General features: G+C 42.9%; 1 protein-coding gene and 1 long non-coding RNA gene across 3 annotated transcripts in view; one reads left to right on the top strand and one right to left on the bottom strand.

Moving 5' to 3' along the window:
• Positions 1-1170: 1170 nt before the first annotated feature.
• LOC118372012 (uncharacterized) lies at positions 1171-7329 on the top strand. The gene is made up of 4 exons (XR_004823131.2): positions 1171-1990; positions 3081-3396; positions 5756-5872; positions 6094-7329. It is a non-coding gene; the product is annotated as an uncharacterized LOC118372012 (long non-coding RNA).
• Positions 7330-9341: 2012 nt separating this feature from the next.
• Positions 9342-21284, bottom strand: part of sesn1 (sestrin 1) — an 84348-nt gene continuing 72405 nt past the window's right edge. The window contains exons 1-9 of one of the 2 annotated variants that reach the window (XM_035757706.2): positions 14820-15084; positions 13736-13801; positions 13370-13570; positions 13019-13201; positions 12458-12694; positions 12017-12277; positions 11629-11819; positions 11305-11449; positions 9342-11148 (exon numbers count right to left, since the gene is read on the bottom strand). In XM_035757706.2, coding sequence (XP_035613599.1) covers positions 11062-11148; positions 11305-11449; positions 11629-11819; positions 12017-12277; positions 12458-12694; positions 13019-13201; positions 13370-13570; positions 13736-13801; positions 14820-14921 — 1473 coding nt within the window. In that variant the 5' untranslated portion in view covers positions 14922-15084 and the 3' untranslated portion in view covers positions 9342-11061. Of the gene's footprint in view, positions 11149-11304; positions 11450-11628; positions 11820-12016; positions 12278-12457; positions 12695-13018; positions 13202-13369; positions 13571-13735; positions 13802-14819; positions 15085-21284 lie in introns of those variants that run through there. The other variant, XM_035757705.2, reaches the window with a different exon arrangement.

Below are 21284 nucleotides of genomic sequence, written 5' to 3'. Positions count from 1 at the left end.
GTCTTTCAGTCACCCACGTGGGTATAACCAATGAGGAGATGGCACGTGGGTACCTGCTTCTATAAACCAATGAGGAGATGGGAGAGGCAGGATTTACAGCGCGATCTGCGTTTGAAATAGAACTGATTCATATTTTAGCCCGCAGAGTGGGTGCAATATTTGAATAACATAGATTTCTACATTTATTTTGCAACGCTAGGCATGCGACGGGAGCGGTATGGTCAGCCTGTCACGAGGCATAACCCCAGACTTTGAAATTCCAAGGAGTTTGCTTCAGCGCAGTCAATGAAGACCACAACCACAGCAAAATATTTATTGGAGGAGGTTAATAAGTGTGTGGCAATGTTTTGAAAAGTGATCCAGTGTGACCACTGATGGGTGCCCAAACTTGACAGGAAAAAAGGTGGGCCTTTTATAAAGGATACAAGATCAAGTAGCTGAGCTGAACCCAGATGAGAAAATGATATCTCTGTATTGCATTATTCATCAGGAGGTGCTCTGTAAATGTGTTCTGAAAATGAGATGTTTTGGATACAGTCACTAAAGTGGTAAACTTCATAAGAGCAAAACCTTTAAACCACAGGCAGTTTGTCTTGCTGTTGGAAGAGACATAGTTGGGTCAGGCAGATCTCCCCTACCACAAACGTGGGAAAGGTGCTGAAAGGGATGTGGGACCTGAAGTCGGAGATTGCTGAGTTTTTGCAAATGAAAGGATAATATGTGGATTTCCCTCAACCGCAAGATAAAGAATGGTTGGCTGATTTTGCCTTCACCTTGGACATCATGGCCCTCATGAATGAACTCATGAAGGGAAGGGCCTTTTTGCACATCAGACATACAGCCTTGTCAAATCCTTCAAGGGAAAATTACTCCTGACCTGCCAAGTAGAAGCCAACAATCTTACCCACCTTCCAACACTACTAGTCTGTTCCCTATCAGATGAAAAGCGGGAGAAGTATACATCGCTGCTGCGCGCTTTGAAGGGTGAGTTTTCTCATTGTTTTGAGGATTTCAATTTGTTGGAAAATGACATGCTGTTGGTTTCCTCTCCTTTCACCTTAAATGTGGATAACGCTCCCACTGACCTGCAACTTGAGTTTATTGATCTTCAGTCTGATGCAGTGATTGGAGAACTATTCAAAACAATATCACTGACGAGGTTATATGCCTCTCTCGATGAACAAAACTTTCCAAAGATTATGAGTCATTCTCAGAAGATGTTTGTGCTGTTTGGGTCAACCTATATATGTGAACAGACATTCATGTCAGTGATTCTCTCGTTAACACAGGTGTGAGTGTTGACGAGGACAAGGCTGGAGATCTCTCTGTCATGCTGATTGAGTTCCAAATAACAGACTTGAAGCTTCAAAAGGAGGGTGGTGCTTGGAATCATTTTTCTTTCTCTGTCAACCATGGTTACCTGCAAGGAAACATGTGCCGTCATCATTGCTTTCCACAAAAAGTGCTTCACAGGCAAAGATATTGCTGCCAGTAAGATCGCACCTAAATCAACCATTTATCGGATCATCAAGAACTTCAAGGAGAGCGGTTCAATTGTTGTGAAGAAGGCTTCAGGGTGCTCAAGAAAGTCCAGCAAGCGCCATGACCGTCTCCTAAAGTTGATTCAGCTGCAGGATCGGGGCACCACCAGTACAGAGCTTGCTCAGGAATGGCAGCAGGCAGGTGTGAGTGCATCTGCATGCACAGTGAGGTGAAGACTTTTGGAGGATGGCCTGGTGTCAAGAAGGGCACCAAAGAAGCCACTTCTTTCCAGGAAAAACATCGGGGACAGACTCATATTCTGCAAAATGTACAGGGATTGGACTGCTGAGGACTGGGGTAAAGTCATTTTCTCTGATGAATCCCCTTTCATCTGGCTGACCACCCAGAATCCCGCCCCCTCTTCATCTCCCACTGTGCCCTGACCAAACTGCCAGGCGCTGCACCATCACCACGGAGAACAAGATATCAACATCGCCAGGGTGTTCAGGTACCTGTACCTGTACCACACATACACACTGTACACCTAAAACATCTCACCTCCGGCTGAAAACCTTACGTTTAACTGTTTAATTGAAAGTGGGACAGTATAGACCTCAGACCATTTACAACACTTCTTGACCTTGTGCATTACTTTTAAGTGTGTACAAAAATGAGTTTTTTTCTCATACAACTTTACAAGAATCAACAATTCACTATCTGACAGTATATGATTCTAAAAGCATGTAGCACTCCCTATTTCCACAAGTAATGCCAGTAAAGCTAATATTTTTTTTGTGACAATAGCAGTCCAGTGAGAGCCTATCTGGTCAGTGTTATTTGTTGTCCTCCTACTCTGGCCCAGACCCCTGGCTGCTACACACTATTTATAGAACTGATGAGTAAACGCCAGCGGGAACAGGTGAGCTGGGCCCCCTGTGTGTGTGTGTGGGAAGCAGATGAGCCCATTTACTCCCAGTGTTTATACTGCACATTGACTAAGCCTATTTATCTTCAGGAAGTTGTTTATGTACTCCAAGTCCCTGTATAGTTACAGCAGTGTGCGCGTGCGTTTTGACTTTAATCATCGTCACAGGAGAAACTGAGGAAGTCATCCTGCCCTTAGGGAGACGGGGTGGGGAGGGAGGCTCTGGTAATCAGAGAGGACTTAATCAGCCAGGAAATAAACACACACACAGGAGACACACAGATATCCCCCTGTTATTATACATAGACGCACGGTTGATCACATTGTGTCCTAGATAGCTCTTTGATAGGACAGCCTGTCTCCATAAATTTGTCAGTACAGTACGTTCATATCAGCCACACTGGCCAGCCAGGCCCTGGGTAACTGTGTGTGTTTCTGTGTTTGTGACACACTTTAGGGGATGGGCAGAGTGCGATTTGAGAAACCAACATGGTATACAGGTTTCAATCCTTGTTGTTGTGGTGGGGGAGAAACGGTAAATGTCATGAATGCCAGGTCATATCTGATAGTAGAAATGTATTACTGTATTACTCTCTATAATCACCAAGGTATTTGTTTATGTGGATAACACACACACACATTCAACCTAATCCTCTGTCTCTCCTCCACACAGGACCTGGGGGTGCGTCTGCACTTCCCTCTGGGTAACCTAACGTCTCAGAGCAGTGAGACCAGAGAGCACCTCTTCACAGCTGATGGGTGTGTCCGTGCTGCTGGGGCTCTACAACACCTACGAGGGGAGACCCCCCTACCTCCAGCCAGGGACGCCCGTACACTCTGTACTTCTCCCATGTGGGGGAAGGAGAACATGCTGGTGAAGCTGGTTAGGGTGCTGTTCATCCACCCTGCAGTGGGACCTACCCTGGCAGCTAACAAACACCTAGTACACGACCTGCTGGACACACTGAGGGAGTTTCAGCGTTTTTAGGGTAATGTAAGAGTGAAATTATGGTCCCATAATGTTCTCATAACATTCCTATAATGTTCCCAAAATGTTCTAATAACGTCCCAATAATGTTCTCCGAACATCTGAAAAAAGGTGAACCCAAACAGCCCACAGTTATATCTGATAAATGTATTGACATGTCCCTGTATGTCCCGTCAATACAAGTATCACACTGTACAAACCCTTCACTGTAAAACTCTATACAGTCACTCCTTGTTTGGTACCAGTTTCCTGTCTGCTGGAGACAGGTGCCAAACATCTAACACATATTTCTTCTTCAATTTCTTTCTTTCTTTCTTTGTGTTTTTTTTGTTGCACATCCTTTTTCGGTTTAGGTCCTTTTGCAGTCTGAAAGAGCCAAAGAGAGAACAGGATGTTCTGTGCTCTTTAGAGCCGGGTTGGTTACTTGTGAAACTTCGAGGTGGTTGGAATGATGGTTTCAGGACTGGTACAGGCGATGTTCAGGCGGGTGTGAAATTCTCAGTTTCTCAGCCTTAGCTGTGTGTTCTTCCCTTCCGCCTCCCTCCCACACACTGTAATTGTGTGTGTGTGTGTGTGGCTGCTGTTCATTGATTATTGACACCATTAGTATCTATCTAATTATCCTGCTGCTGGTCACTATTACTCATGTTTACATTGCTATATATTACTATTCGTATATTAACAGTATTTAGATATTCCTGCTACCAGTCACATTTCAGCCCTGTTTACATGTACACTGAGTGTACAAAACATTAAGAACACCTTCCTAATATTGAGTTGCACCCCTTTTAAATTTTTTATTTTTTTTAACCCCCTTTTCATGTATCCAATTGTTAGTAGTTACTGTCTTGTCTCATCGCTACAACTCCCGTACGGGCTCGGGAGAGACGAAGGTCGATAGTCATGCGTCCTCTGAAACACAACCCAACCAAGCCGTACTGCTTCTTAACACAGCACACATCCAACCCGGAAGCCAGCCGCACCAATGTGTCGGAGGAAACACCGGCCCGCCACAGGAGTCGCTAGAGCGCGATGAGACAAGGATATCCCTACCGGTCAAACCCTCCCTAAGCCGGACGACACTAGGCCAATTGTGTGTCGCTCCACGGACCTCCTGATCGCAGCCGGCTGGTGGCACAGCTAGCACTGCGATGCAGTACCTTAGACCCCTGCGCCACCCGGGAGGCCCGAGTTGCACCCCTTTTTGCCCTCAGAACAGCCTCAGTTCATCGGGGCATGGACTCTACAAGGTGTCAAGCGTTCCACAGGGATGCTGGCTCGTGTAGACTCAAATACTTCCTACAGTTATGTCAAATTGCCTGGATGTCCTTTGGGTGGTGGACCATTTTTTATACACATGGGAAACTGGTACACCTGGCACCTACTACCATACCCTGTTCAAAGGCACTTAAATCTTTTGTCTTGCCCATTCACCTTCTGAATGCCACACACACAATCCATGTTTTAATGGTCTCAAGGTTTAAAAATCCTTCTTTAATCTGTCTCCTCCCCTTCATCCAAAGTGATTGAAGTTGATTTCAATAAGGGGTCATAGCTTTCACCTGGTCAGTCTATCTCATGGGTGTAAAATGTTTTTGTACACTCAGTGTATCACGCCTCCGCTGACACTTTTGCACACACCCACCCATCACTTACGCTGCTGCCATACTGTTTATTATTATTAATCCTGCTACCAGTCACTTTCTCCTAATCCATGCCTAGATGTACATATCTACCTCATTACTCCAGTATCCCTGCACATTGTAAATGTGGTATTGGCACTGACCCTGTATATAGGTTCTTCTATTATTTCTTAGTTATTAGTTTTACTAATATACAACTGCTCTGTTGGCTAGAGCTAGCAGGTTAAGCATCTCACTCTACTGGTGAATGTGACAAATAAAACTTGAAACTGAAACAGACGTTTTTTATTTCTCCTTAGCACTGGCTGTGGACCCAAATCAGGCAGCTCAATATCCTGTTTTGATCACAGTTTATGACAGGCCATGCATGCTGCTTTACATTAGAGACAGAGAGAGGGAGAGGAGAACTTCTCCACCACACCAAAGGGCCTTTCCAGTCAGACCCAGAAACGAAACACACACTATGACGCAGGCACCGGTTGAGAGTACGACCGCAATATCTTTGATATAGTACGACCAAACAAGCTATATTTTCCTTCCTTCTCTCTCTGTCTCATGCTGTTGAAGCTGCTCTGATGATGCTGGGGGGGCAGAACTGTCCAGAGTTTTATCAGCCCACCTTTAGCAGCAGATGCACTCAGGGAGAGCTAATGTAAGGCAGTGTGTGAATCATGTGACTTAAACCCCTCTCTCCCGTCATGTGATGTGTGTGTGCAGGCCTGGTGTGTCGGACCCTGTGGAACCTCACTGAGAAGGGGGGGGGGGCAGACTCCCCAGCCACACTGGACAACCAGGAGAAAGAGGCACTGCTTGAGGTCCAAACACTGCACCTAGGTATGGAAGTTATTTAGAAGAGGTTATTTTACTGAAAGTTTTATGAATAACCTTTTATAGTTATATGCTTTGGTCTATTGTTGTAAACATACCTAATTTTTTTTTATGTTGTATCGTTTTGAGGAAGCTCCGATTCAGAGGGGTTGGGTTAAATGCGGAAGACACGTTTCAGTTTAATGCATTCGGTTATACAACTGACTAGGTATCCCCCTTTCCCTTAGACGAGGAGGCAGCGCTGCAGTGGACCTCTGGTGATTACGAGGGACTTCCACCGAGCATTCTGGGAGTCAGAGTTCCGTCCTGTGGCTCAGAGGCTGAGGGACAGGATCCAGACTCAAACTGTCTGCCATCTACACAGTCTCCCTCCCTAAAGTGTGATGTCCTAGCCTTTCTTCTTGCTGTGCCCTGCCTCCAGTGTCTGTACTAAACACACTTTATACCTTCCAGTTCTACCACGCTCTCCAATTCCATTAGTAAGGTCCTGACCAGGGACAACTCTGGGACTTAGTTATAGGCTGTTACTTGGGTTGAGTGTTTTCCAAGTCAGGAAACCCTCTTGGCCCTAGCTATGACATATTTTGAGCCTCTGACCTGTATGACAAACTGTTTTTGTTGGACCATAATGTAACTGGTAATGTATTATCATCATAAGCTACTCTTACATTGCAATAATTGTAAATTGCTTCTGTGGTGATAAAGTTAGAACATTGTTAATCTGAACTGCTGTAAGTAACAAACCACAACAAAACAAAGTGTGGTAAACGTTCTCCTTCTCAAAGCCTTTATTGTTACAGATATGGACCAGGCCAGGCAGTACTGCTGCAAAGTTAGTAAAGAACAGCGCTTTTTAAATCACAACATCATCATTACATCAAATAAGTACAAAAACAGCACTTCTGTCAAAATAAAGTAAACCTATCCTGCAATAACGCCTTAGTGACCACAACCCAATAGCATTTCATCAGCCATAGTTAATGACACATGGTTCTCTACATGATACACACCTGTCCGTCTGGGATGATAAAGTTAGTTGGGTAATTGTGGAGGTATTAAGTGCATCTATTGTGTATAATAGTCTCATCCTGTTCAGATTGTCGTAGGGAAATGAGGCAGTTCAGTATCAGTAGAGATATGGACCAAGTCACTCTGTTTGCCCTTAATAGAAAAGTCCCTGAACATCCAGAGAATTCAGTCACCCACAATGATGCCAGGGAGTTTCCGCAGGGAGAACGGAACAGGACAGGAAGGTGAGCAGAATAGAGGTCAAAGGTGATCCTTTCCCTCATCTCACTGCACATTAGACAGGTCCAAGTGTTCTAGCACAACAGGTGTGGGAGTAACATTCAACCTTGGACTCGTCAACACAAACATTGAACCACAGAGTTCAGTGTAGTATAAAATGGGAGGACTGACTCCCCACTGGACAAAAACAAGTTGAATCAACATTTTGACATGATTTCAACAACAAAAAATGAAATAGGTTGACGTTGAATGGAAGTGGAAAAAAGCAATCAAAACAAGAGAATTGTGTTTCTTCACCTAACTTTTAACCTAAATCCAATGAGATGGTGACTTTTCATGTTAGTCGACAAGTCAACCAAATCTAAATCAAAACTAGACATTAAACCAGTGGGTCCACACTCAACACATGCGGTTGTACGAAACATTTATTGGTGTGTGGGACTCAATTGCATTAACTGTGCAAAATGCATCTGTCATAGCCAAATGTTTTCTACATCATTACTGATGACATATTGTAAAATGCATCTAATAGCCAAATGTTTTCTACATCATTACTGATGACATATTGTAAAATGCATCTAATAGCCAAATGTTTTCTACATCATTACTGATGACATATTGTAAAATGCATCTGTAATAGCCAAATGTTTTCTACATCATTACTGATGACATATTGCATCTGTAATAGCCAAATGTTTTCTACATCATTACTGATGACATATTGTAAAATGCATCTGTAATAGCCAAATGTTTTCTACATCATTACTGATGACATATTGTAAAATGCATCTAATAGCCAAATGTTTTCTACATCATTACTGATGACATATTGTAAAATGCATCTGTAATAGCCAAATGTTTTCTACATCATTACTGATGACATATTGTAAAATGCATCTGTAATAGCCAAATGTTTTCTACATCATTACTGATGACATATTGTAAAATGCATCTAATAGCCAAATGTTTTCTACATCATTACTGATGACATATTGTAAAATGCATCTAATAGCCAAATGTTTTCTACATCATTACTGATGACATATTGTAAAATGCATCTAATAGCCAAATGTTTTCTACATCATTACTGATGACATATTGTAAAATGCATCTAATAGCCAAATGTTTTCTACATCATTACTGATGACATATTGTAAAATGCATCTAATAGCCAAATGTTTTCTACATCATTACTGATTGAAATATTGTAATAAAATGTTTTCTACATCATTACTGATGACATATTGTAAAATGCATCTAATAGCCAAATGTTTTCTACATCATTACTGATGACATATTGTAAAATGCATCTGTAATAGCCAAATGTTTTTACATCATTACTGATGACATATTGTTATCTGTCATAGCCAAATGTTTTCTACATCATTACTGATGACATATTGTAAAATGCATCTGTCATAGCCAAAGCATCAAATGACATATTTAAAATGCATCTAATAGCCAAATACATCATTACTGATGACATATTGTAAAATGCATCTGTAATAGCCAAATGTTTTCTACATCATTACTGATGACATATTGTAAAATGCATCTGTAATAGCCAAATGTTTTCTACATCATTACTGATGACATATTGTAAAATGCATCTGTAATAGCCAAATGTTTTCTACATCATTACTGATGACATATTGTAAAAATGCATCTGTAATAGCCAAATGTTTTCTACATCATTACTGATGACATATTGTAAAATGCATCTAATAGCCAAATGTTTTCTACATCATTACTGATGACATATTGTAAAATGCATCTGTAATAGCCAAATGTTTTCTACATCATTACTGATGACATATTGTAAAATGCATCTGTAATAGCCAAATGTTTTCTACATCATTACTGATGACATATTGTAAAATGCATCTAATAGCCAAATGTTTTCTACATCATTACTGATGACATATTGTAAAATGCATCTAATAGCCAAATGTTTTCTACATCATTACTGATGACATATTGTAAAATGCATCTAATAGCCAAATGTTTTCTACATCATTACTGATGACATATTGTAAAATGTCATTGATGGAGATCAGATGTTTATTGTTAAGGTTGGAGATAATACATGCATGTGTGCTGTGACTACAACTTGGTGGGCTTGTTTCATGAATGATTCAATGTATAGATTATTTATATGTAATGTTATGATTATGTTGATGCAGCAACAACAGTTCTATGGAGAAAACAAAAAAATACAATGATTCAATAACATTCCATTTTTTTTTATATAAAAAGTTTCAGTATATGACAGTCAGAAGTTTGGTAAAACCTCTACACTTTCTCTCACAACCACCCCCAAATAATGTACCATTCCATAATCATCCTCATCTTCCTCCTCTTAACGTGAAAATCATTCAACTGTCCAACTGTATCAATCCACCCTCAGTAGAATGCAGTACTTTACTGTTTTTAGTCAACAAAAATAAAAGGGTGGAGTCTACCCCTCATTTAAAAAAACTGTGTTGCACTGGTTAGGCTCCCACAGAGGGAACAAGCACATCTATGACCGACTGCAGTCGGACCGTATCGACCACAGTCGGTCCAATGAGGACCAACTGGGCTCCCTACGAATGAAAGCCAAGCGACCCAGAATGATAAGAGTCATTCTGCTCGCCAAAGAGCACTTCTTAATGTGATAGAAAAGAAAACAGAAGAGGTATTTATTTACTGGTACAATTCACAATACCCAAAGCTTTGAAAGTGTTAGGATGCCCAGGCCAAGGTCAAAGGTCGAGGGTGAGCGGAAGACAGACAGGTGATGTCATTGTTATGACAACCGGAAGCCAATCCCCTGGAAGACCACTTTGTTTTAGCTTTCATGTTCTTACAGGACAAAGCTTTTTACCAGAAACAAAACAATGTAACAGTCACCACACGGAAAGAGCTACAGCAGAGGCAAGAAGTTTCACCCTTCAAATTACCTCGCTTTCTTCCTGGTTTTTTGTTGCTTGAAATTTCACACTTTTTTTCTTTATATTTTCTGTAAAACACATGGAGTTACACACACATCCACACATGATATTTGTCACTGACATCAGTCTCTCATACAGAATGGGTTCATCATACGTACAGTTGAACTAAATAGGGCTCAGACAGTGTTATTTTTTAGTTTTTCCAACACCTCTCCGCTTTCACACACTTCTTGGGTTAGCTTACACAAACAGTTTCAGGGTGGGGGGGGTAATGCTGTGGGTTTATGATGGATAGGGTTCTTAGGGGTGGGAGGGAGGATGGGGGGGGATCAATATGACCCCTTGCTTAAATGAGCAGCAGTATCAGGCCGCACCTCTACACACTATACTGTGGTGTATGACATAACCAGGCACACCAACACACAGGCCAAATAATGCTTCCATCATCTCCAGTTATCGCAACAATCACATGATAACAACTTCTCTTCATACAAAAAAACTAAAGCAAAATATATTCAACAAAAAACAGTGACTACATTATCAAGTGCAGACTGATGCACTGCGTTGCTTTCTGGAGAGTTGCTGTGGGTTTTCACACTATATGGAGATTCTTATGACATCATCCACTGAGGTGTATTAGAATACTGGAAGGGTGGCCTGTCATCTGTTTCTTTTCCTCTGGCCCAGCAGTGTCTGCTCCAGGCTGCCCCCTCATGGTGAGTTTTGGCACTGCAGGTAAAGAGGACAGCTTATCTTTCCACAAGTAGGTTGAGATGACTTTTCTTTTTGCAGTTCTTTTTTTCTTCTTCTTCTTTCATTTGCTTTTTTTTGTTCTCTTTCATTTGTTCTGTTCATTTTTCTTTCCACATCACGAGGACGAGCTTCGTCACGACGGACAGGGTTACCTTTCATCTTTTTAGTTTTCTGTTTCCCCCCTTGGTTTATTTCTTCTGAAGTGTCCCACGAGAGCAAAGACAATGACAGCAAAAAACAATGATAAACGCCAAAAGCATTTCATGTCATGTAGCGGGTGATCGCTCTCAGAGCGTAGAGCAGTTCTGCCTGCATGCGCGCTTCCATAAGAAGCAGATTGACATGGACCTGGAAGAGTGAGGCAGAAAGAGAGTAGAACGCATTACAAAACTGCTCCACAACATTACTCCAGTCACACAGATCAACAACTAGGAGAGGAAACTATATAGAAATGTTAAATGCTAACAGAACCCCATGGAATAAGAAATAAAGTTGTCCCCTCACCTTCTCGGAGTGCTGGAACTGTCTCCAGAAGCTCTCGTACATTCGTTTGGTGGTTTTCTCCGGGCTGCACACCATGGTCTTAATGTAGACCTTAAAGCTGCGGTCCAACAGCTGGTTAATCTCCCCGTAGTCATAGTCATCATACCTGAGACATAGATATTTCTTTACTAATAACTACATTACTGTACGAAATTACTGCACTTTGTCAATCTATTAAACATGTGATAACATTCTTCTTTTGACTGAATCTAGCATATTACATCATGAAATATATACATTTACATGAGTAGATTTGTGTTTGTATAGAGCCGGTGAGTGACGTACCGGATGCCGAACATGCAGTGGATGTAGTTCCAGATAGCCCTGCGCAGCATGGTGGTGTCCACGTCTTTGTGCATGGCCATGGTGTTGTAGGTCAGGTTGTAGGCCATCTGGAACTTCTCATCCAGCAGCTGACCAACGTCAGGGTACAGACGGTTCACCAGGGAGTAGCCGTGGTCCTCCCAACTGTAGTCCTGAAGAGAGGAAAGCAAGGAGTTAATCAGAATGTCTGGATATCAACTGATCAATCAGATAGATAGCGCAACATGGTAATATTTAGAAAATGTCATCTTGAAGTTATTGAGAAAAAAAAAACTTCACTTTCTCTCTCCTTTTCTCTCTTTCTGGCTCTCCCTGAAGGGGTGTGTGTGTGTACACGTTTATTATATACCTGCACTCTGAAGGTGGGTACATGTTCTCCTCTCCTGGAGAAGTCCTTGTAGCCGTAGCTGGGGTCTTCAAAGTGCCTGGAGACGTCTCTGGATGGCACACACTCCTCGTCCTCTGCCGTGGCCACCAGCATGCTCTCGGTCTTCTCCCTCTCAAAGCGTGTGGCCATCTCCTCCTGACTGGCTTCCTCTTCATCACGACACTCCTGCAGCTGCTTCATCCTCTCCATCAGCACCTCCACCTCACCAGACACCTCTGACACCTAAACACAGGAACACACACACATTCTGGTTCAGGGCACTGGTCATACAAAGGGCAACCACAACCACAAGAATCACTGCGCTCACAACCACACGGGTGTCAAAGCCGAGTGACTAACAAACTTACAGCTTCTCTCCCTCGCTCACCCACACACAGTCCTGACTCTCCTCCTCCCGCTCACCTGGTGATTGCCTCTCCTCTCCTCCAGGTGGCCGTGCCCATTGCCATTGGCGATGTCGCAGACACAGTACTGGCTGAGGGAGGGGGGTCTGAAGGTGTGCCCCCCATCACTGTGGATCTCGGGGGTGATGCCACAGCCGAAGGTAAAGGAGGCCAGGGAGTGATAGTGTGTGAGGAGCACCACAGCGTGGATCAGCTCAGCCAGGGACCAGCTGTGTTCTTCAGCCTTCAGCAGGTGCTAGAGGGGGGGTGGGGGTGGGGGGAGAGCTGATACGTCAGTCAATCAGTACTTTCCTTTGGGTGGAATCTTTTCTTTTCCGGTCTCACATTCTATCCATCCATCGCTTTCCAATTGTTTTATTCTCTCTACCCATCCCTTCCCCTCTTCCTTCTATACAGATCCCCTTTTCAAAAAGTTATAACTAACTCTGCAAAGTCAGCAGCTGTGTAACTCAGGCCAGGCCTCATGCCATCATTTCGGTATCTGTTACATAACCCTAACCTGTCCCTCTGTCCAGTCCTGGGGGTTTGTGTCACAGATCCAGCCCCCCCTCCTAAGTACCTCGATGTGTGCCTTGGTGAGGAGCCAGGGCCGGTGGGCCAGGATCTTGTTGAGCTCCCCGAGAGCCTGCAGCTTCTGTGGGGCTCCGTCCAGGCCATTCAGCCACTTGGAGTCCCCTCCTACCTGGAGGAAGTCATTGACGTGCAGGTTGACCAGGTAGGAGCACTGGTGTCTGGCTGCAGCCTGGGAGGGGAAACAATTACCAGACTGCCCAAGAACTCTAAAATGTACAGTCTATAGACGAGTGTCCAAGAATTCAAAACGTACTCTCTGTAGGTAGAGAGATATACAGGGCTTGTAGTAGCTATACTGTGGTAGTGTAGAGGTTGGAGAGGGGGTTAGGGATCTCACCATGATGCCTATGTAGTGGCGGTAGTGCAGGGATAAGGGCCCGTCCATCTGCAGCAGGTAGTGCTGTGTCCTCAGAAAGCTCTCCAGGTACTGTGGGTGGAAGCCCATCACCAAGGAGATGTTGTCAAGGCGACCCAGTGCTGCGAATGCGTCCTCAAATATCGATTGTGTCCTGGGGTCTACTTTACTGACTTGAAGGATCTGACGCAATAGAGACAGTGAATTTAATGTAATTCACTTATTGGTATAAGATGCTAACTAAATATCTGTAATAAAATGTCAAAGTTATTGATCATTTGCATAGATAAGTAACTGTTTTGAAGTCCAAAGAAAACTCGTGGTAAAAAAAGGTTTTGTTCTCCATACCTCTTTTTCAGGGATAAATCTACTTGGTCCATTTCCCAGGGGTCTTGGGATTCGAACTCCAAAGTCCTGCAAGACAAAATAATACAGAAAACACATTATTATATTATATTATAGTTATGCAAGAACCAAATGCAACAGTGCTCATTGGCGTCAAAAGCTAAAGGCACAGGGGGAAAACTAATTGCGATTTTTCGTACAATTTTGGCTGCGAGCCCTGACCGTGTAATATTGTACATCCTTCTGTGGGTTATCGTATCTCTCACCCCCTCCTCTAGCCCACATGTTCGCTCTATAGTCGGGTTGGCGCACTGCAACCGCAGCCTGTGCAGAAATAAATCTCTTTGTTCAACATTTAGCTGCAGCAAGCCATAACAGCAGTCTCTATAAATGTTACAAAACTACCAAAATACACAAAAAGAAGGCTTGATAGATACAATGTATCATGCCTACAGTGGCTATGTAACCATTTGCAGTTTGATACACCCTTGATACAAGTAATACCCTTGATACAATATTAGACACAATGTTATTGATCAGAAAGGCTCGCATACTAAAATAGTTAAATAAACGAATTCAAAATATGATTGACATCTCACTCAACATACAAACAGCCAACTGTCAACTTGAAACGTCGCTGATTGCGACATGTCCTACAGGCTAGGGCTGACTGTCTGCTCCGTTTCTGTCCCTCTGCGCAGCGCAGAGCTGGCGGAATGAATGACCTAGAACTGCCCGCAGAAGATTACTCGAAAGCGACAATACTGTCTTGCATTGAAATACACCAACCGAAAAAAGTAGAACCTTATACCGAACGGTCTATAGAGTTGGCAGTAGGATGACAAAGAACTGGAAAGAAAGTAGAGTTGAAAAGCAGCGCAAACTCCTCAAACGCGTAAACAAGGTTGGACACAAAAGAAAAGACTGCACTGCAGTTCCTTCACTCGAAGCCACAGAAAACAAGTGGCTAAAATGACATGAAAATGTCTTGTCACAAATGAAATAATCTAAATTCCAAAACGAAAGCACAGGCTTTCCAAAACATGCATTCACTGTCAAAATAATTTCCCCTTTATTTTCTTCTTACCTTTTTGCTTAGCCGTTCACACCGAGTGCATATTTTAAATACGTCTGTCACTGTAAATGAATCATTTTCAATGGTTTCTGTTGCTGCAGTTGCGTGCTTCATAATGTGTTCTCGGCGCGATCATATGTTTTCAGGTATAGAAATATAAAAGGTCTACTTCGATGGCTGTTTCCTTTCTCGCTTTGTTTCTTGAGGGACTGGTTAATAAAGTGCTCAGTTGTCAGCCAGTGCTGTCCTACAGCAGAATACCGTTCTCTCTCTGCGGATACAGTCCGTAAATAAACGGAGCCTTGGTTGACTGACGTGCGCAAAAGCCAATCCCATGGCGAAAACAACCTCCATTCATCCAATGAAATATAAGGGGACGGAGAGAGGAGGAGTGAAATGTGTAGAGAGGTGAGCTTCTTAACTTGAGCACAGAGCGAGCCCCCACGAAAACACCATCAATCGTCTCTAATTTTGTTCCTTGCTGCAGCCATTGATTGGCAATGGATATCGACTGACTATTACTCTGCAACGCACAATATGGCGTGAAATGGTCACTTCCACCAACTGCCTGCTTATTATGGCTTTATTACATGATACATATATTTTTCACCCCTTCCACCCACAGCTGACCCGGTGCTACATGGACGTTTGCAGGCACCTGCTATCTTATGTCATGTACATTGAAAACAACAGAGAAAAGAACAGCAAGTCCTTTACTCTGTGTTATAAACAGGATGGGGAGCTTCACAAGTGTAAATATGGCGGCAGATCTTATAATGGCACAGTAAGATACCTGGACAGTACAGGTCAACAAACAGCAGATCTTATAATGGCACAGTAAGATACCTGGACAGTACAGGTCAACAAACAGCAGATCTTATAATGGCACAGTAAGATACCTGGACAGTACAGGTCAACAAACAGCAGATCTTATAATGGCACAGTAAGATACCTGGACAGTACAGGTCAACAAACAGCAGATCTTATAATGGCACAGTAAGATACCTGGACAGTACAGGTCAACAAACAGCAGATCTTATAATGGCACAGTAAGATACCTGGACAGTACAGGTCAACAAACAGCAGATCTTATAATGGCACAGTAAGATACCTGGACAGTACAGGTCAACAAACAGCAGATCTTATAATGGCACAGTAAGATACCTGGACAGTACAGGTCAACAAACAGCAGATCTTATAATGGCACAGTAAGATACCTGGACAGTACAGGTCAACAAACAGCAGATCTTATAATGGCACAGTAAGATACCTGGACAGTACAGGTCAACAAACAGCAGATCTTATAATGGCACAGTAAGATACCTGGACAGTACAGGTCAACAAACAGCAGATCTTATAATGGCACAGTAAGATACCTGGACAGTACAGGTCAACAAACAGCAGATCTTATAATGGCACAGTAAGATACCTGGACAGTACAGGTCAACAAACAGCAGATCTTATAATGGCACAGTAAGATACCTGGACAGTACAGGTCAACAAACAGCAGATAAATTCCAGCTTTCCACTTAGACTACCAGTTCAGATAAAGCAGCCTTAAACCAAATCAAACAGGGCTGTATAGCACCTCAAACAAACCTACCAGGAAGTCTCAATAAAGACAGGAAACGGTTCTCTTTCTGGGTCTATCATAGAGCCTGTCAGTAAAGACACCGCCTGGAGCGGATGATGTCACCAGTCACTGGTGTCGGTGTTTTGTACTGTACTCTGAAGTCATTTACGAGTCATTTTATAATGCTGTTTTGTCAGATGGTTGTAGCATGAAAAAGAGCTTTGGTCTAGATATGACTACTCAAAAAAAGGTACTGCAGTGGCATGAAATCTGAGTATCTGACTATTGTATTATAAATTAGTGGTGGTAAATAGCAGCTGCATAATTGTGATAATTGCTTATTACTGCAGCACATCTAGCCAGGTCAAGTGTTCCATGGCAGAGATACCAACAACAACCTCATTAGAAGCACAACGCCACTGGAAGGCTGATCATATTAATATGATCTCATAATAAATTCAAGGCAGAGGTGGAAGAACCAAATAAAAACCTGCTAAAACAAGTTATATTAGGAGTGGTGGTGTGAGGGAGCCCAGATTGTTGTTTATCACCAAGCTGATCTGAACCAAGCTCCAATCTAACACTTTGGTTAAGAGCCTGGCTGCCTGGTTGATATGGGCCTGGCTAGATACATAGCACGCCATTTGGCAGACTCATTGTGTGACGATGCCCCCCACCACTCCTGTTACCCCTAGGGAGGGGCGGGGGTTGGGGTAAACATGCCCTGGGGCTGGAGTCAGCACTCTACAGTTTCCCAGCAGCAGAGCGAGCACAGTGTGTGAGCCCCATGGCTCAGCAAAGTTGCAGAGCAGAAGAGGCCTGGTCAGCGTTCAGCTTACGACATGCCCTTTTCACATAAAAGAGTTAGCCTAGGCTAGGGCCTCGACTGGCCCCCAGCCCCCCGGAAAAGGGACAGGGCCAAACACTATGTTCAGGGGCGTACACAGCCCTGCCACACCACCACCTACTCGGGGGCTTTACTATACCCACGCCAGCTAGGGGCGTAGTGGGGGCGGTGGTTACTATAACATCATGATGATTTGTTAGACTGCCATGGGAGGCTGGTAGAGAGCCTGCAGGGATCCTTCTCAAGCTGGTTCTCACAGTGCAGATAGTGAGCCTCTGAGAAGAAGGGACAGAGGGATTGGACGTGGTCCTCTTCACTGAGTCTGAATGAGCAGTCTAACTGACCGGTGTAGAGGGTTTGACATCATTAACTCATTGCTGTGAGATCTGGTGGCATCTAACATTATGTCATAGCAGTTCTATCAAACCCCACACACACACACACACACACACACACACACACACACACACGGAGAGCATTGTCATACATTAGTTAATATCCTATTGTTACAACTGACTGGGAATACATTCTAAGCTACAGATAAGACAAACAATGGTAGACATAGAAAGATGACATACTTGGGTGTGGTGGCTGGGGTTCGAGAGGAGTAAGTTAGAGACCTGTTAGTAAACTATTAACTATCACATCCATGCAACTGGTTTGTGATTTTTATAACATTTGATGGACAAGATAAAAGTAATTAAGATTAAAATGGGCCCGGAATAAACAAACAGCAAACATCAGACCAGTCACAAGTTCAAGCTCCGGTTCGAATTCCAAAACATGGATCCCTCTCAACTTGAAATTCAACTAACATGAAAGGACAACTCCATAAGATAATGTAGAGAGGAATTTCAGTGTCACTCCCTTAACTTTGACAAAAGTAATTAACATGTATAATACATGCAAATATGTAACACATGATATTGTGTGATTTTGTACCTACTCTATAACTATTTATCTTTTCATTTTAGAGAGCATGTAAAAATAAATTATTCAAAGAGTAGCATTTAAACACTTGGGTATTTAGGAAAAAAGTTTGAAAAAAGTTTAGAAGATGGCAATTGTAAATGCAAACTTCTTAGCTGCTTTTTCCAATAAAAAGAGGATACAAGTCAAAGGGATTAAAAGAGAAAGAGAAAGGAAGCCAAAACCAAAGCTGTACACATTATGTGCCCCAAAAGTGTCTGCAGTGTTTTTAACATGCCATGAAAATACAAGAGAGCGGAGAGACCAAATCACAAAACCGTGGGGAAGTTCAACAAGTGGTAGAAGTCCTCCTAACCAGTTCAAACCTGACCTTTCGCTTAGCAGAGGGGAAGCAAAAAACTCCCTCTCATACAATGACATAAGCCTAGCAACAGGCTTTCCCCAATCACAGGCCAGAACAACATTTACAGGGTCCAATCGTTTCTCTCGCTCTCCCCCCTTGTTCCTCTGGTTAAAAAAAAAGAAAGTTTTTGCTAGAGCTGGGAGAGAGAGTTTGACTAACTTTTCACTTTGCTAACTAAATCTCCCAGCAAGTTAAGAGCTGTTTTGAGTGCGAGAATGTATACAAGTCAGTGTTGGTGTGTGCGTGGGGGGAGTAACAGGTAGACAGACCTCTATCCGCAGCTTAACCCAGAGCAGTTTCACAAGAGCAGCCCACATCAACAGTGTACTGTATGCAGCATGCATGCATATTCCTTATGTCACTTTATTTCTCTCTGTCTTTTCATGCCGTTTACAGTTGAGGTTCTCCAGTTGTTGGTAACGTCTGTTTAAACTTAATGGACAGGAGATAAATCAACACAAAATATACATACAAATACACTACAGTTGACTCTTGTTCATTTGCAGAGTGAAAAGTAGGTATTTTCCCCTTTCCCCCCTCTTTCACCCTCCCTCTGTCGCTCTCCCACTCTTCAAACAACGCTCTTGGTTCGAGCCAGTCCATTCCATCACTAAGCAGTTAACATAACGGCTAAGACTTGGCATAACACTGCACAGTTAACCCTCACGTCCCCATCCATGTCCACTTTGAAGTTAAGGACAGTTGGAATTTTCTTCATTCACATGTCAAGCAATGTCACACGTCACATTGTTCAAAATTGTAACTAAATTGCTTGCTTTTCTTTGTTTCTGCAGCTGCATAGCTATAATTGTATACCTGGAGATGGTGAGCCTTGAGTTATACATGTAACTGCCAAAATAATGGAAACACATGAGTAAATGAGGGATACAAAGTATATTGAAAGCAAGTGCTTCCACACAGGTGTGGTTCTTGAGTTAATTAAGCAATTAACATCCCATCATGCTTAGGGTCATGCATAAAAATGCTGGGCAGGCCATTATTTTGGCTACCATGGCTATGCCCTTATAGGATGGCAATGCCCCCATCCCCACAAAATTATGGAATTTATTGTGGAAGAATGAAGTTGCATTCCTCCGATAGAGGTAAAGACACTTGCCAAGGTGCATTGAAGCGGTTATGGCACGTGGTGGCCCAACACCCTATTAAAACTTCTTAAGGCTAGGGGGCAGTATTCAGAAGTTTGGATGACTGAGGTGCCCAAGTAAACTGCCTGTTACTCAGGCCCAGAAGCTAGGATATGCATGGTAGTATTGGATAAAAAACACTAAAGTTTCTAAAACTGTTAAAATAATGTCTGAGTACAACAGAACTGATTTGGCAGGCGACACCCAGAGGACAGATTGCAGTTCCTATGACTTCCACTAGATTCCACTTCCACTAGATGTCAACAGTCTTTAGAAATTGTTCAATGTTTTTTTTCTTCTAAAAATGAAGTATTCATATTCTTTCTAAGTGTCACTCAGGTGGACTCCAGTGTTTTGGTGCGCGTGAATGAGACTGCGCTGCTCGTTTTCCTCCGGTATTGATAACAGTTTATTACGTCTTAAATTTTATTGATTATTTACATATTAGGGTACCGGAGGTTGGATTAGAAAAGTTGTTTGAAATGTTTGGACCAAGTTTACAGGTAACTTATTAGATCCTTTGTAGGTATGTTGGGTGAGTTGGAACAGGTGTATTTCTGAATCAAACGCGCCAAATAAAACAGAAATATTTGGGATATAAAGGACTATAAAAGACTATTCATTGTGTAACAGACCTTGGGATTGAAAAAAAGATGAAGATCTTCAAAGGTAAGCGTTTTATTTTATCGCTATTTCTGACTTTCGTGATGCATCTGCTTGGTTGGAAAATGTTTTTCTTGCTTTTGTATGTGGGGTGCTGTCCTCAGATAATTGCATGGTATGCTTTCGCCGTAACGCCTTTTTGAAATCTGACAAAACGGCTGGATTAACAAGAAGTTAAGCTTTTAAATGATGTAAGACACTTGTATCTTCATGAATGTTTAATATTACAAATTTAGTATTTTTAAATTTCGCACTCTGCAATTTAACGGATGTTGTCAAATCGATCCAGGTAACTGGATTCGAGCCGTAAGGGATCCCTAAGAGGTTTAAGACACTATGTTGGGGGCCTCCCAAGTGGCGCAGTGGTCTGTTTAAGAGCCTGGCTGATCCAAACCAAGCTCCAATCCGGGTCATTACAGACCCGGGTTTGATCCCAGGCTATGTCACAACCGGCCGTGACCGGGAGACCCATAGGGCGGTGCACAATTGGACCAGCGACGTCCGGGTGAAGGGAAAGTTTGGCTGGGACGACTTTACTTGGCTCTTTGCGCTCTAGCGACTCCTTGTGGCGGCCCGGGCACCTGCAAGCTGACACTGGTTGTCAGTTGAATGGTGTTTTCTCCAACACATTGGTGCGGCTGGCTTCCGGGTTAAGTGGGCGGTTTGGTGGGTCATGTTTCGGAGGACGCATGACTCTACCTTCACCTCTCCCGAGCCTGTTGGGGAGTTGCAGCGATGAGAGAAGATCGTAATTGGATATCACGAAATTGGGGAGAAAAAGGGGGTGAAATACAAAAAAATTATAGATTAAAAAAAGACACTATGCTGGGGCATTAGGTAGCCTAGTGGTTAAATGCATTGGGCAAGTAACCAAAAGGTTGCAGGTTCAAACCCCTGAGCCGACGAGGTGAAAAAG

This window comes from Oncorhynchus keta, chromosome 8 (genome assembly GCF_023373465.1).
Source record: "Oncorhynchus keta strain PuntledgeMale-10-30-2019 chromosome 8, Oket_V2, whole genome shotgun sequence".
Lineage (NCBI taxonomy): Eukaryota > Metazoa > Chordata > Actinopteri > Salmoniformes > Salmonidae > Oncorhynchus > Oncorhynchus keta.
Note: the sequence above shows the minus strand (reverse complement) of the source record. Positions and strands in the feature narration are given on the sequence as shown.